This window comes from Plasmodium brasilianum, chromosome 14 (genome assembly GCF_023973825.1).
Source record: "Plasmodium brasilianum strain Bolivian I chromosome 14, whole genome shotgun sequence".
Classification (NCBI taxonomy): Eukaryota; Apicomplexa; class Aconoidasida; order Haemosporida; family Plasmodiidae; genus Plasmodium; species Plasmodium brasilianum.
The window spans coordinates 387,798-405,152 of record NC_090127.1 but is presented as its reverse complement, the minus strand read 5'-3'; the positions used below and the strand labels follow the sequence as shown (position 1 = coordinate 405,152).

Genomic DNA, 17,355 nt, shown 5'->3' with positions numbered 1-17,355 from the left:
AAGGAGGATACACTTCTTGATGGTTGTAAGTTACTTATACATTTAACTGAATTATCTTTTGGCATATGATATTTTTAATTTGGATCCTTGTAATTCATAATTTTGTAAAGCTGCAAATGAAAAATATATAAAAAAAATTGAGATGAAATAAATATGCAAAATGCACATAATATATATATCGTACATGAACATATACGCCCAAAAATCGACGATAATATATTTTCTTTTTTTTTATTTTAATAAACATTTTTCAATGTTAGAACAATTTTTTTTATAGTATTTTTTGTGTATTAACTTAATTTAATTTTCTTTTTTTTTGGAGAATTTTAAAATATATACGTATTGTATATAATATCGGTTTCTATGGATGGGGATATTATATATAAGTACACATACATTCAAGCGCACGTGCACATATTTATAGGTATATATATTCTATGTAATACTAGAACAATGGTTTGCGCAAATTGTTTTTCTGATCTTATTACCTTTCATTGCATAGGTTGCTGCTGCTTCGTCAGAATAGTCAACAAAGGCAACATTTCTTTGTGGAATAATTCTAGCTTCAATAAATCCAGCAAAATTTTTAAATAAATCATTGAAAGCTTGAGTGTTAACATTTTCTACAACATTTTCGACAAATAAAATTTTGCATGCTATTACTACATTACTTTGTATAGGCACGAAGTTGTTCATAGGGTAAAAAGGTGGATGATACATATTATTATTATTATTAATATTATTTCTTTTTGACAAATCTTCGCCTTTTTTTTTATTTTTTTCTTCATATGCTTTTGCTTGGGCTTTTGCAATTAATGCTTGTTTATCCATTTGACTTAAATCAATTTTCTGTTTTTTTTCTATTTCAATATTATTCATTATATTAAAATTTTTCATTTGCATTTCCAAATAACTCCTATGCATTCTCTCAAAAATTTCTTTTTGTCTTTGCTCTCGTTCAAGTACTTGTTTTGGTTTTTTTGGCTGTTTTGATCTTTCAACAAATGTACCATCTCTTTTTGAATGTATGTCACTTTTGTTATGAGAATAATTTATTTGCATTATTTTTCCGAATAGTACAAATCCTTGTAATGCATTTAATGCTTTTGTTGAACTTTCAATATTGTCATAAACAATCCACGCTTGTCCCTTTCTCCAAAAGGATTTCATAACTATTAAATCTTCAATTACTCCATATTGTTTGAATAGATCTTTTAAGCTTTTTTTCATTTCTTCAGATTTAATTCTATCATTTAAATTTTTTACGTATAATGTTTCATTTGGCTGTATGCTTGGATCAGCAGTAATTACTTTATTATACTTTAGGTGTTTTAAATATGCTTTACTATTCATAAAATTCATATTATTATTATATACTATATTTTGCTGTGTTGGATACATAGGCATTCGTAAAGGATTTGGCATATTATCATTATTTGGATACATATTCATTAGTGCATTCATATTTACTGGATACTGGCTATACATTGTCTTTGCATTACCCATTGCTTTTCCGTGCATATTGTAATTCATATTTGGATTGCAATTTGGATTCATATTATAATTTGCGTTATTATGAGAATTATTTATAATATTATTAGTATTGGCATTTTCATCTGGATTTACATTCGCATTTGGATCTGCACATGAATTTGAATTTGCACTCGTATTTAAATTTACAGTTGCACTGGAATTACCTGAACTGTTCATATTATTCGAATTATTCAGAGTTTCAATGTTATCTGCATTTCCTGTGCCGTTTGAGGGTATGGAATTTCTTTTAGTACTATCATTATTGGGGGTAAAATTATTAGCATTCATAATATCCCCATTATAATTTTGCTCCAATTTGATATAACTTTCATTGGTAATATTATTTCCTTTATTCTGCATATCTACACTACAATAATTCGAATTTAAAAGTATGAAATTTTCATTTTGTACGTTGTTTGTGCTATTATTTCTATTATTAGTTGTTTTATTTATTAGTTGATTCTGCGAACTGTTATGAATATCACTAGGTATCGGATGTATGTTTGAATTCGTGAAAGGTTCAATAGTCCCCTTATTATTGTTTGCATTGTTTACCGTTTTGCTATTCATCCTTTTTTATAAGATCTCATTTCATTATTTTTTAAAATATTTCTATACATTATGTATGTATAGCTATCATTTGGAGAATTATTCAAGATCGCTAATTAATGATATAGATCATACTACTTTAATGTATTCTTAAATTTTATTTTAATGGATAATGCAACTATGTAATTATGCATATATAAATATATATATATAAATATATATATATATATTACTGCATACAAATGTTTCGTACATACGTAACATAATTCCCATTAAGCTAATCAAAATATGTGAAAACGTATACGACAAAGAAACGATAGCTCGACTATGTAATAATTCATGTAGTTAATAAAATTTGAAATAATAAGGAAAAGCCAAAGGAAATAGCAAAATAAAATATTAATTTAATTTTATTAGTGCTTCGCCATTATAAATAAAATCCTTTAAATAAAAGGCAAATTTTATTACATTTTTTTTGGATAAAATGTTAATATATCAGGTTTTCCAAGGGATATAAATAGGATAAAAAAAAAAAAATATATGTTCTATAAAACAAATCAGTTCCGCATATATATATAATATTTTAATGAGATAATTTGTAAAAATAAATGTGTTTTACATTTTTTTTCTTTTCCTTTTTTTTTTTATGTCAATTTTCTTGTTTTAAATTTGAACAGATATTATGTACAATAATATAATACATATTATGTTTGTGTACAATTTGAAATAAATTTTCTTTATAAACTGTAATTTATACAATACAGAAGATTTTATTTTCTTTTACTTAAATATTAGTCGCTCTTCAAAATAGGTTAGGCATATATATGGTGTTTTTTATTCCCTCTACCTTTTTCGATTTAATTCCATATTATGATATACCCATATATATATGCATACATACGAATTTAATATATGTGTTAACACTTCTTGACAGTGGTTCTCTTTTGAGGAGGTTGAAAGCATTTGTATGAATACGAGTTTTACACTTCTTTGTAAGCATTTTTGTATTTTACATATTAGAAAGAAGTGCATTGCTTCAGAACTTTTTTTTATAAAAATAGGACATTCTTTTAAATCATTATTTCTTCATGTCACTGAAGGGAAGTTTGTGGATTAGAAAATGTGAAAATTAAATATAAAATTAATGATCCTCTTTAATAAAAAAAAAAAACATTTGCTTATTCACATATGACAATTTCATTTTTATTATATTTTTTCGTTTTTTTTTTTTAAATCTTTGAGTTATTACACACTGATTCATATAAAGAGGCTTCACTTCCTATTTTTATTATATTACTATTTCACAATTTCACTATTTTGTCATTTAAGGACTTTATTAACCTTCGTTAATTTTGTTTGTATCATTTTTGAAGGCGCCGTGAGAACACACTGTTATTTTATATAACTATTTTGTGATTTTCCTTTTTCGCCCCTTTTTTTTTTTTTTTTTTTTTTAAATATATACACTAAAAAATATGTCTGGTGAATTAACAAATAATGACTTTCGTATTGTTTTTGATAATTATGAAAGAGAAAAAAAAGAAAAAGAAAATAATGCGTTACTAAAGGAGGAAAAAAAATTGAAGAGAAAACAAAAATATTTAATAAAAAAAAAAAAGAATGAAGAAAAACAGGAGCAAAAGTACAGAGATAGAGCAGCAGAAAGAAGAAAGGGCATAATAAAAGATGTAAAAGACGCAAGTGTATTATATAACAATGTAAATAATACGATTGATGAATCCAAATTTATGGGAGGTGATGTTGAACATACACATTTGGTAAAGGGTCTTGATTTCTTATTATTAAATAAAGTAAGAAATAAATTGATTGATAAAATTAGTTCAGAAAGGGAAAAATTGAAAGGAAATAGAACTACTGGCATCGGTAGTAGTGGTGGTCTTTTTTCTAATAAAATACCTTCCTTTTCGAATGATGAATCAAAAAATATTTTTAAATATTTTTTTTTGTATGAACATCCACACCACATACATTTTAAGAAAAAAATTGAAAATATTTACGATAATATTATGAATAATATGAAATTTAAAAATTATAATAAGAATATTCACGCAATTAATTATAAATATAACATAGGCATGGATGTGGACAAAAATGATGTACCCATTAAATATATATATAATGTAGATGATATAAAAACGAAATATACATATTACTTAAAAAACTCTTTTATTGAAGAAATTGATACTTGTTTTAAATGGCATATGGAAAATAGGAAAAAAAAAAAAGTGAAAGGTTATCAAAAAGGCCCCTAACAACGAACCTTTTAAAAAAGGAGGAACACATTTACGATGATGACGATATTGACATTTTTAAAAAGTGTGATGATACGGCTAGTAATAGTAATAATAATTTAGAAGAAAATAGTACCAACTTGTTAAGTAATGTTTACAATTTCACTAATAGTAATGTAAATAACAGTAAAGGTATAGATACCAAAACGAGTCAAAATAATTATGATATTATAACGCAAAAAGGAGTCAGGGAAGAACTCGACAAAGAAAAAAACGAAGAATATAAAATGTATGATATGAACAATAACTTAAATTTATTTAAGCCTGAAAGTATTCTTAGAAGAGCAACTAGCAAAGTTTCAAATGAAAATAAGAATAGTTTAACTCAAAACATTTTTGCAGATACTTATGAAGAATGTTACCCAGGATATGGTAACAATTAATATTTTTTTTTTCATTTTGTACGGTTTTTTATTACATAGGTAAAAAATCTGAAACGGTAAATATAAAGTATACGGTTAACGAAAAAAAAAATGACAACAGGAAAATAGCTGTGTCATGGATACAACGTGAAAAAAAAAAAGAAAAGGAATAATAGATAGCAAACGTATGCGCATATATATGTATATATATGGGTCTTCAATGCTCATTGATTAAACGTTCGATTAATAGCTAGTCCTGTATTGTACGCATGTGCTCATCACAGAGCTTTTATTATGTATTAACAAAACTATTCTATGAAACTCGTTTACCTAATTGTATATTACTAGGGGTTTTATAACAACATAACAACCCGTAATTTATAATAAGTAATAATGGCAAATGGTGAAAAACATGTATGAACTTTCTTTAATCGGAAAAAAGAAAAAAAAAAAAAAGACTGTCTCTACATTTTTTATCATGCACAAAACGAAAATGTTTGAGTTGTAAAATTTTGAAAAGCTGTTGCACATATAGAAAAATATATATGTATACGTATATAAAATATTTATGCTTACTCTTATAATTTTTTTTTTCAATATTTGTTTTTGTATTCAAGAAAAAAATATATTTTTTTTGTGTGAACATTTTTTTTTTTTTTTTTTAGTTGAACGGATATGAAATATAAAAAAAAAATTATGGAAAATACAGTTAAAGTTGAATATACTTCATTATTTTCTGATATTTCCCGCTCTTCCCTTTTTTTTATATAAATTTATAATAAAACAAAAATTAAGAAAATGCTTAAGTTAATAATTAAATTAACGAATAATAAATATAATAATACACGTGATATTTCAAAGCACAAAAAAAATTTTGCACTGATATATATTTAAAATATAAATTAGGACGAAAATTTATCTAAAATTATAGCCCATTTTATACTATTTTAATTTGTAAGGGCAGGCAATAAAAAAAATTTCATTAAGAAAATCATTCATTAATGTTTCTGTATATATATTACATACGAATATCGTTTGTGACTTGTATATTTATTTTTAAAAAAATAAGAAAAAGCAAAAAATTAAAATTAGGATCATAAGGATCCTAAATAAAGAGCAAAAACATAAAGAAAAAGAGGTAAAATAATAAGCTTGCACGTGCTTTTTAATTTAACAAATTATATTAAATCACTTAAATATTCTCTAATTATATGTATACTTATTTTTGTATATATTTACTAATAAGAAACTCTGACAATGGTATAGCAATATATAAAAATCATGCACGTTATTTTAATAAAAAAAAATTTTTTTTTATATACGACAAACGCCCATAATATATAATTATAAAATACTCTTTTTAAATTATTTATTGTTTATAATCTGTAGCAAATATATTTCGAACAATAAAAGTTTTTCGTATATTTTACAAATATACGTAAAATAATTTATAATTTTTTTGTGACTATTTAAAAAGAAAAAAAATTTTAATGTAAATTACAATTATCTTTAAAATATTGGTAAAATTTATGAATAAAATATATGAAAAATTAATGGGGCAAAAATTAAATGAATTTATATAAAAAAAAAAAAATATATATTTATACATACATATACGTATAAATATATATGGATGTACGTACGTTTATGTATATATATACGTATGTACGTACGATGTCATTTTACATAATTAGTTGATTCACATCGCCGATTTTTTCATCTATGCGTAATTTAATACATAAACTTATTTTTCAAAGGAATCCTCTGTAATTCCGTATTTCTTACAAATTCGCAGAATCAAGAGTATATTAGTATTTTTATGTGAAATAATGATTTAGCAAATATTCGCTACATATATATATATATATATATAATGCTTGTATAGTTGTGTGCATGTTCTTATGCTTACATTCCTCCGCGGATACGTATCTTCACAGATGCTTACATTCATATGTACATACATACATACAAAAATACAAAAATACAATATATTATATACACATGTATGATAATGTTTTGAATTAAAAAATTAGAAAATGCTAGGAAAGAGGAAGCTAGTTGAGGCCCAGCAACAGAAAAAGAAAAAAAAATGGATTGAAGAATTAGATGACGATTCAGAAGAGATAGATTTGGATTGTTTAAACAATTTAGATGAAAATGAAAATTTTGATTTAGAAGAGGAGGAAGATGAGGAAAAAGAAGACCTGAATGAAAAAGGAAAATATCTGAATAAAAAGGATTTAGAAGAGGTTGAAAAAGATGATGACACAAATGAAACAAACAATGATGGTAGCATATGTAATGGGAATAATAAAAAGAAAAAAAGGTATGACTGGATGAGTAGCGATGATGAAGATATATCGAGTGATGAGGAAGAAGAAGACGAGGAGAAATACGAGAATGGGCGTAAAAATGGAAGCAAAAATGAAAGTAAAAATTTAGATGAACAAAATAAAAGTTCGGGAGATCATAAAGAAAGTAGTAGTGACACAAATAGGGAATTAAATGAAAAGGAAAATGGAATTTTAAATTTAATAAATAATAAGGAGAATAGCAGTAATAATAATAGTAATGCAACTATAAATAGGGCAGAAAATGATAATTTAGTAAATGAAGATAATGATACTAATAATAACATCCCGGAAATTATTGATAATATAAATAAATATTCAATAAATCCATTGGATGTAAAACTGGAAGAAATTGAACATATTATATCTTTTGTTTATTTCCAAAACATTCATTTTAATTGTATTACGGAACATTTAGTGGAATTTTTAGAGAATTATACAAACAATAAAATTATACAAATTAATTCAGATAAATCAACCAATTATACAATTATATATAAATATGATGAAAAAAGTAATGACAAGGTTATTATAAATAAATTTTCACATTTTGGGAAATTATTTGTTCATGTGAAAAATTATCAAGTAACCTTTAAGCAAATTGTTGTTTAATAAATAAAAGTTTTTCAAAAGTTTTCTTTTTTCTTTTTTTTTTGTTTAAAATAAATGAAAATAAGACGTAAACATTTAAATAAATGTTTATATAAAATATTCCTTTTCAGTAGAAAAATAATTCCATTTTTTTTTTTTTTTTTTTTTTGTATTTTTTTGTTATAATTAAAAAAGGATGTTCTTAGGCTACTTAAATTAAATGATACTGAATTCATGGGGAGAATAATAAAGTAGTTTGCTTTTATACATATATATGTCTACATACTTTCATACATATTAATTTGCGCGTAATTTTCATTGTTTTAATTACTGGATTAATTTTTAGTATTTAAAATGATTATATAAACATTAATTAAAAAAATATATATTTTTTTTCATTCAAGATCTACACAAGCATATAAGAAGAAAAGCAGTTTCTTTATTTTACAAGCACCATCCCACTACAAGTAATGAAAAAACAAATGAATTTCAGTATTAATTCTTTTTGTGCCCAATTTTTGTAATATATTAGTTAATGATAAATGTACACGACATTTTATGATTTTTTTCGTTTGTCTCTATTTATTGCCAGTTTTATTGCACACTTTTTTTTTTTATTAGTGAATACATACGTAGATACATATATATATGTTATATATGCACATAAGCATATAATTTGTGTTAGTTTTTTTTTATGAAATTTATAGAATATATTTTAATATACCATGTGCATATATGTTAGCGTTATACATAACATTTTTATTCTCTTATATGAGCATTTTTTATGTACACAGTATAATTAGCTTTCCGCCCATTTTTGTATTCCTCCTTTTGATTTGTTTTTTTTTACCATGTAGGTACTTTATCCAAGTTGTAGTTAATGAAAAAAACAAGAATAATTCGAATTATGTATGGATGAGATAATAAAAGAAAAAAAAAAAAAAAGGGCTTACAAAATGTTCTGTATCACTGTACAATTTATGCTATGTGATTTTCCGTGAAAGTCCAGTATCATTTTTTGGATTGTGCGATTTGTTTACGATTGTATGTATAAGCATACGTGTTCTTACCTTTTTTTGTTTTCAAATAAAAAAAGAAATGAAGGAGTATCTTAAATAAGAAACTTTTTTTTGAAACTGTATTCGCTTTTTCCTTTTTTTTTTTTTTAATTTTATTTAATACAGCTCGTATATACTTGTTTATATATATACATACATACGAATTTGTATACCTTTTTTATATATGTTGTTTTAAGTTTTTTTTTTTTATTTCTCAAAACTATTTCACGGAAAGGGACCTTTTTTTCGTGTGACATAATAACAAAAAAGATATTACTGTGAGAGAAAGCTAAGATAGGGAAAAGCCTTTTTTACAGACTTTTTGTATCCTTCTTTGGGTATATTTTTGTATTCTTTTTTAATAAAATAAATATTTTTTTCTTTTCTCAGTTGTCTATGCAATTCTTTAAGAATGCATTCTTAAGCATTAGAAGGAATAAATATTTATATTCAAAAAATTCTTTCACATAAAACAGATAAACGTAACTGTTAAAAAACTTAGAAAATTTTCATAAATAAAAATAAATTGTGGAAATATACAAATTAATTCATTGTTGAAATTTCTTTTTCTTTCTTTTTTTTTTTTTTATGGTTTTTTCATAGCATTCGGTTTATACCAATAGTTCAAATTTCATTTCTTAATCAGTTCAATAATCACAAATACACGTATAATTCATGTAGAAAGAATAAATGTTTTCTTTTGTAGCACTATACACACATGTGTAAAGTGTTAAATATTCCTAAATTATGAAAGTGTCAAATATACAGAAAATGTTGAAAACGTTGAAAATTAATAAAATTTTTTATTAGGAACATTTGCACATGCTGAAAATAATTTTTATGGGCTTTAAAAGATTGGCATAACTACTATATAATCATTTTTCATATCATTTTATTGTCATATGAATTTGTATAATTTGTTTATTTTATATATACTTTTATGTGTACTTACTTTTCTTTTATTTACGTATTTTGCTCGTGTACTTTCACATTTTTGCAATTACAGTTATACCTTCAATGCTGTGTAATAATCTTATATACACTAATACATATATATGCACATGTATATATATATAAACATATATATATACACATATATACATACACATATTTACATACACATATATACATACACATATATACATACACATATATATATACACATATATACATACACATATATATATACATACACATATATATATACACATATATACATACACATATATATATACACATATATACATACACATATATATATACACATATATACATACACTTATATACATACACTTATATACATATATGTATATACACATATATATATGTATATCTTAGGAACATGTACATAAGTCCATATAAATTAGGCACTATTTGCATATATTTATTGTTTATTTTGTTTTGGCGATCACGATAATAAATTAAATTTTGACTGAAAGGAAAAAAGAAAATTTCGCTTATTACAGTATTTTATCGGAATAAGCAATTTTTTTTTTTGTATATAATTTAATGCAATATTATACAATTTTTTTATACTTCTCCTTGTTTTAAATTTCAATATTCATATATGTGAAATTTGATTTATTTACAAAGTTTAATTTTAATTGTTCTTTTGCGTCTTTAAAAATTGTTTTTTTAGTAATTTTTTTTAAAATAAAAAAACAATGGCAAATGATAGTGGAATTAGCGTTATTACAAAAATTGTGGAATCTGAACAGAAGAATCAAGTACGAAAATAATGCTTTAAAATGTGCGTTGCATTGGCATATTTTAACACACATAAGCTTATGAATATGTAAATGCATAAACATGTGTACATGTGAACATATATACATAAGTATAAGTACGTACTTCTTATTTTATGCAAAATTTGCATTATCGCATGTAATAAAAAAGCAATGTATACGTATCTGCCTTAAAAGGAAGAATTAAGGGTTAATCTGCTTCTCTAGTGTATATGTACGCATGCACGCATATTATATATATATATATATACATACATATATATGTGCGTTCTTTTCCGTACTAATATACTCTTATTTCCTTTTTAGATACTACATGATTCCATTTTAAACAAAATGCCATGCTATGACAAGTACGCAGAGATTAACATTTTGTCTTCGGAAGAAGTACAGTTGTTAAAAAAATTTCATGATTTCAACAAAAAGGAAAAATTCGATTATTTTAAGGAAAATGATATGATTGTATCTGTATTATTTAATTGTCTTCAAACAGATTTTAATATTCATTTAATTCAATATGTATTAACAATATTTTATGAAATTATAAGAAATGATGGAAGTTCTTATAGTTATATTTTAAGTATACTAAGTGATAAAAACTTATATACCTATTTAATGAAATTGTGTACACACAACGATATTTATATAGCTGATAAAAGTTCTTTCCTACTGTCTGGGAGCTTTTGCTATAACAATAATTATTTTACAGATACAGAAATAAAAGATTTTATTTTAAAAATAGACTTTTTTAATGTAACAGAAGAAGGGAAAATGGATATATATATAAATATATTAAAAATAGATGAATATAGAAAAGATATATACGAATTAGAACAATTTTTAACAATAATAAATAAAAATTTAGATTTGGCTAATAATAATGCTAATAAGCAGTACAAATCCGTTTTCTGTGTATGGTTACTTACATTTAAGGATTATTTTATTAGGAAATTATATAAAAACAATATTATTATAGTTGTAATTAATTTATTTAAAAAATGTAGAGTAGAAAAGATATTAAGGGTATCTCTAAATATAATTAAGAATATAATGCATATGGATGATTGCTTTGAGATTATAGTAGATAACAACATAATTCAAACATTAACTGTTCTACAATATGACAAATGGAGAGATAACGATATATATGACACAATAGTTCAGCTTTTACACAAATTGGATCAGCGCGTGAAGAACTACAGGTACGGTGCCTTCTCTGTTCTTATGTACATACTTGAAAAGTGAATCATATGTATACGTCAAATTTATGTTTATTCAAATGGTTCATATTAGCGTGCGCTTAAATAGAACTATATGATAAAATTAGTGAACGTATGTACACCTACTTAATATGTGCGCACGTTACTATAAACTTGTAATTTTGTATATATACACAGATACATAAATACATATATTCATACATACATACATACACACATACATATATATATATATATGCATCTCTCTGTTTTTTATAGCAATTTTGAGAGGTACTGTCATGAACTTTCAAATGGAAAATTAAAATGGTCCATTTTGCACACAGAAAAATTCTGGCTCGAAAATGTAATGCAATTTGAGAAGGATGAATTTAAAGCTATACAACAGTTATCGGATATAATAAAAAATTATGCCCACAATTTTGCACATAAGAATGATTCAAATCAAACAAAAGAGGAAGTAGACAATGTGACAGTGGCTGTAGCATGTTTTGACATTGGAGAGTTTGCAAGGTTATATCCAAATGGAAAGAAAATTTGCCAGAAATTTAAAATAAAAGAAAATGTTATGATTTTAATTGCAACAAAGGATAGGGATATAGTTCGAGAAGCGCTGCTGTGTGCGCAGAAAATTATGTTGAATAACTGGCAAAGTTTATCAAATGCAAAATAAAAAGTGGTAAGTTTTGTGAGGAAGTGTAGCTTGGAAGAAAATCTGACGCGTTCCATGAGACATTGAAGTTTATAAGTATGTTTTGTATATGTGTTTACGTATATGTATTTATCATCTGTGTGTAAATGTGTGTGTACTGCATACATGCACGAATATATATATATATATATAGTTATGCAAACTATGGAACGAACTAATCGAAAAAAAGGGCAGCTGTGCGTAAAATTATTGAAGCACGAAGTTCTCATTTTAAAAATGTTTTGTATGTACTTTTTTTGAATACATTACATTAAAACTAATTTTTTTCCACGTAAAAATCTGTCGAAATATTAAAAAGGAATCACGAGTTTGATATTAAATATAAAAATAAGAACGTGATTACGTGCACATTTAAGAATGTTAGTGCATCATTTCACTCCATTTTGTATATTTTTTAGCATTTTATAAATATTTTTTTCTTTTTATTTTATATATTTTTTGCTTTTTTTGTTTTTGAATTTTTAACTCTTATTCCACTTTTTTTCAAATATATTATTTTAAAGGTGCTGAAATTGGTGCACATATACATATACACATGTATACACCTATATTATTGCGCTATTTAAAAGAAGCCAAAATAAAAAGGTTTATTTTACGATGTGAGTTTATAAATAAAATGTAATAACAAAAAAGAGGAAACTTATATTTATATACTGCTTATGATGAGCATTAAAGAACTTATCGCATTCGTATTATTTGCGCAGGTCATACAACTGCTTACATACGAAATGACGATTATAATATAGATGTTGCAAAGAAGTGCTTTTTTAAATGATACTTATAAAATGTGTTCAGAATCACAAATATATGAAAAATGGCGGCATAAAAAAAGGACAAACGTATATAGCAAAATAATGAATTGGAGTGGTGATCGGTGAGTGCTAAATAGTAAACGGCGAGCGACATAAATAAAAAGTCAACCAAATGTCTTAGGTCGAATAGCGCGTTACTTCTTCAAGAAATAATTTAAGTCAAAGTGAAAAGGTCTATGTAAATAGTTTGTGAAACTTGTTGATTTATCAAAAAGCTCGTTCATAATATTTGATAATAGATCTCTTAAGGGGATAGTTATATAAGAATCAAGTTCCTGATTTATGTATAACTTGTCCGTCTTTAAAATATCACATTGTAAATTTTCCTTATTAAAACATTTATCGCATGCAGTTGATTTATGTTTAATTTGCTCTTTTTCAAAAGGATACACCTTCATTTTATCATACTCACTATAATATTTTCCCATATCTTGTATTTTATCCTTTTTAAAATAGGACAAAACATACCTATTTTTATTTTTATACGATTTTTTTTTTTATATATATATATACCCAATCCGTCTTTTTTTGAATCTTTAATATCACCTTTATAAATACCATTTTTTAAATTACATGAACCAAAATGAGAAAATGCATTTTTATCCCAATAACCAATGTATATAACATGGTTAGAATCAAATGAAAATTTTAATGGTATGTCTGAGTTAATGTCGACACCATCATATGCCTCTAACTTTCTTGCTAATATTTTTGCATTAGATAAACTTAAGTTAAATTCGTTTTCATTTCCTTCATTAAATTGTAATTTTTCTTCATAATATAATTTTCCAAATCCTTTTTTAAAACCTTGTTGTAAATTTCCACAGTAAATTGTGTTATCTTTGTGTCTTAAAATGTAACAGAATTTATCGATTACATCATTTTTATAATACCCATGATATAAAATTTTATTATTACTATCAATTAATATTCCTATTCCATTTCTCTCATAATTTTGGGAAAAATAGCCATAAAAAATATATCCATTTCTAAAAAATATTTTGATTTTTTGTGAACTTTTATTTATATTAGACAAATGTAGTTTAGATATTTTTTCATCCTTAATATATATATTAATCTTGTCATGTATTCTATCCTTTACAAAATTTCCTTGAACAATATATTTCCTATTTTTTAAATTGAGACTTCCATTACCTTCTCTGTAGCCATTTTTCCAAAAGCCCAAGTACGTATTTTTATTCTCATCTTTATTTTTAAATATGCCGTATCCATGAGGAAGAAAATTCTTCATTTCTCCTTTGTAGAAAAATTTTTCATTGTTAAAAAATGCCTTAGGAAATTGTTCATTTGTGTTTGGTTGTCCTCTATTATTTATTGGCCCAAAATACTCACTTTTGTCCGCGTAAATTATTTTTGTTAACCCAATATTTTTACTCAACAAAGGGAAATACAATTTCTGTTCATTTTTCATTTTCATATACTCGAAAAATCGTTCGTGTAATATGTTTGTTTTATCATGTTTATACACAAGGTCTTCGTTAAGGTTTTCCTGTTTTTCTTTTTTTTTCGTGAATCCATTTATTGGAAATGTCCACTTAGAGTTGCTATTACTTTTGGTGGCTTCATCATTTGGAAGGTCATCTTGTTGGCCATCTATCTGTCCGTCCTGTTGTTCATCATTCTGTTCATCTTGCTGTTTACTACTTTCGATGCCTAATTCGCCTTTTCCGTAAGAAGCATTACTCGCCAGGGGTGCGTAAATGTTTTGGTCACCTTCTATCACATTAGCCGCTAGAGAACTGGAGAATTTAGACTCATATGAAAGATTATAAGAGGGATAACCAATTAAATTCCTAAAATTATTTTCGTTTGACTCAAAAATATCCTTCTTCTTTTTGATATTTTCTATATTGCTTGAACAATAAAAGGAGTAAATGTTCCATTTTTTTAAATAAGGAAAATAAATATCGACAATATCTTGTGGCCAGAAATCCACATTATTAGTAGAACTGTAATCTTGCATAGCTGTTTTTTCTATTTGATTCATAATTTGCTTGCTGAGATTTTGTTTCTGATCCTTATCATTTAACTTTTTCTTCCTACCAAAATTAGCTTTAATTAGTAGGGGACACAATTTATTAATTTTATTTGTCTGTATTCTTTTTACATATTCTTTATCAATCAATGATATTATTCCCTTATCTACAATTTCATCATTCATAAATTCTCCTTCATATAAATACCAAATATTGAAATGTTTGAAAAGTAATTTTCCTTTTCCGTTTCTTTCTGCATTTAACCAATCTCCATCATATATTAAACTATTAAATTTATCATATAATTTCCCCTTTCCATTATATAATCTATCTTTCATATTACCGACATATTTACAAAAGAATTCTTTGTTCTTATCATAAAATATTAATTCTTTATATTTAATCTGTGTAGGGTCTTCCATGAATTTTCTCTTTAAAAAAGTAGTGGACCTCAATTTTTCTATGCTACTTAACAAATAAGATATCGTGCTTTGTTCCCCTTCCCCTTTATTACATTCTTTCTCTGAAAGTTTTTCATTTGGATCATAACGCCATACTTCATTTACAGTACTTTTATTTTTATGCGTATATTGGTCTTTATTTATTTTATAATTTAACCCTGTATCAAGGGTCGTCATATCCTCTTCATCCTTCTGATATTCAAACATTTCAGAATCTTCATAGGCGCTTTCATTTTCCAGTTCCATACATTTTTTATAATTTTTCATTAATTTTTCTACTCTTTTTTTGTGAAAAGTGTATGTAAATAATTTTAGTTCATACCACGTAGTAGTATCATCTTCAAATTCGTTGTTGTTCATGTATGGGCTTTCTAAAAGTGTGTTTAAATTTGCTGTTTCATTTTCCATATTAGGTAATATATTTGAATGTTCAGAATAAATTTGAATTTTGTTTTTTTCATTCTGGAATGTTCCAGGAGTACTACATTCGTTCTGTAAAATTAAGTTGCACATTTCTCCTGTAATTTTTTCGTCCCCTTCAAATATTTGAAAAAAGTTTAAAGATACTTCTTTCATTCTTTCACAAATTAAATATTTATTTGTTTTACTTAGGTTATAGCATATATTGTCGTTTATAGTTATTCTATTTCTTAACAGAGAAAGGAAGGACGGATTTATTTTTATGAACAAGTTAATATATCTTAAATGGCTGTTGTTTAACCCGTATTCCTCTTCTTCTTCATTACACATAAAGAAGAAACATGTATTTCTTTTTAAGTCATCTTTCATATTGCGAAAAGAGTAAGAGAAAAAGTGAACAAACTTTAAAAAACAGTTTATATCATTTTTTAAATAACTTTTATTAAGTTCATTGTCTTTACCCTCATCTTCTAATAAAGCGTAGTTTTCGAAAGATTTTTTTCTTTTCTTTTTTCTTTTTTTTATCATTTTTTTAGGTTGACTTATGTGGAGGTCGTTATTAAATGAGGAACATGATATATCCCCATTTTCATTTGTACTAATAACAGTACACAGAGTTTCCTCTTGCTCGTTATCATGTGTGATATGATCTTCATGTCTCACTTTATGGTTGAGTTGTTTTTGCTTTTTCATTTTGTTTTTATCTGTCCTCCTTTCGTGTTGTGCATGTTCATTGCTTACCATTTTTTCTGTTTCCAGAGAATATTTTCCTTTGTTGATCTTCCAGCATATTTTATTACTATAGTTGTCGAAGAAGTATAAAAGTAAATCACTATTTATTATTTCTATATAACATGGCAATAATTTACAACATTCTATTTTTTCCACTTCGTTAGAATCATTTGCCTTGGGTATGAGTGAGTTTTCTACGATACACGTGCTATTCCATAATTCGCTTATTCCGGGGCATGTCTTTTTTTTTTTTTCTTTATCTTCTTCTTCTTTATTCGCTTTTTTGTCATTTTGTAAGAAGATTTCAATTTCTTGAAGATCACAAAAAACAAAAATCGGTTTAGATGATAAATATTTCATATAGAAGAAAAGTAGGACGTACTCAAAAGTCGCTTTGCAGATTAAGAAAATTGTGTGAAATAGTTTTATGGGAAAAATTGAAGTTTGGATTATCTTCACTACGACTGTTATTTATTTATTTTTTTTACTTTTATTTTTACATTTAC

The 17,355-nt window shown here is 25.1% G+C and overlaps 5 protein-coding genes across 5 annotated transcripts; 3 read left to right on the top strand and 2 right to left on the bottom strand.

The window, feature by feature from the left end:
• Positions 1–51: 51 nt before the first annotated feature.
• Positions 52–2,103, bottom strand: MKS88_005317 (U1 small nuclear ribonucleoprotein A; the record flags this gene model as incomplete). Its single annotated transcript, XM_067218569.1, has 2 exons — positions 52–110; positions 489–2,103. 2 exons carry the CDS (start codon positions 2,101–2,103, stop codon positions 52–54), a joined length of 1,674 nt encoding a protein of 557 aa, XP_067070531.1.
• Positions 2,104–3,557: 1,454 nt separating this feature from the next.
• MKS88_005316 (RED-like protein) lies at positions 3,558–4,929 on the top strand (the record flags this gene model as incomplete). Its single annotated transcript, XM_067218567.1, has 3 exons — positions 3,558–4,199; positions 4,316–4,766; positions 4,817–4,929. The coding sequence occupies 3 exons, from the start codon at positions 3,558–3,560 to the stop codon at positions 4,927–4,929; spliced, it is 1,206 nt and encodes a 401-aa protein (XP_067070530.1).
• A 1,863-nt stretch (positions 4,930–6,792) lies between these two features.
• Positions 6,793–7,719, top strand: MKS88_005315 (uncharacterized protein; the record flags this gene model as incomplete). The annotated part of the gene is made up of 1 exon (XM_067218566.1): positions 6,793–7,719. One exon carries the CDS (start codon positions 6,793–6,795, stop codon positions 7,717–7,719), a length of 927 nt encoding a protein of 308 aa, XP_067070529.1.
• Positions 7,720–10,420: 2,701 nt separating this feature from the next.
• MKS88_005314 (V-type proton ATPase subunit H) lies at positions 10,421–12,388 on the top strand (the record flags this gene model as incomplete). The annotated part of the gene is made up of 3 exons (XM_067218565.1): positions 10,421–10,483; positions 10,808–11,700; positions 11,977–12,388. 3 exons carry the CDS (start codon positions 10,421–10,423, stop codon positions 12,386–12,388), a joined length of 1,368 nt encoding a protein of 455 aa, XP_067070528.1.
• Positions 12,389–13,373: 985 nt separating this feature from the next.
• MKS88_005313 (MORN repeat protein) lies at positions 13,374–17,209 on the bottom strand (the record flags this gene model as incomplete). The annotated part of the gene is made up of 2 exons (XM_067218564.1): positions 13,374–13,669; positions 13,753–17,209. 2 exons carry the CDS (start codon positions 17,207–17,209, stop codon positions 13,374–13,376), a joined length of 3,753 nt encoding a protein of 1,250 aa, XP_067070527.1.
• Positions 17,210–17,355: the final 146 nt, after the last annotated feature.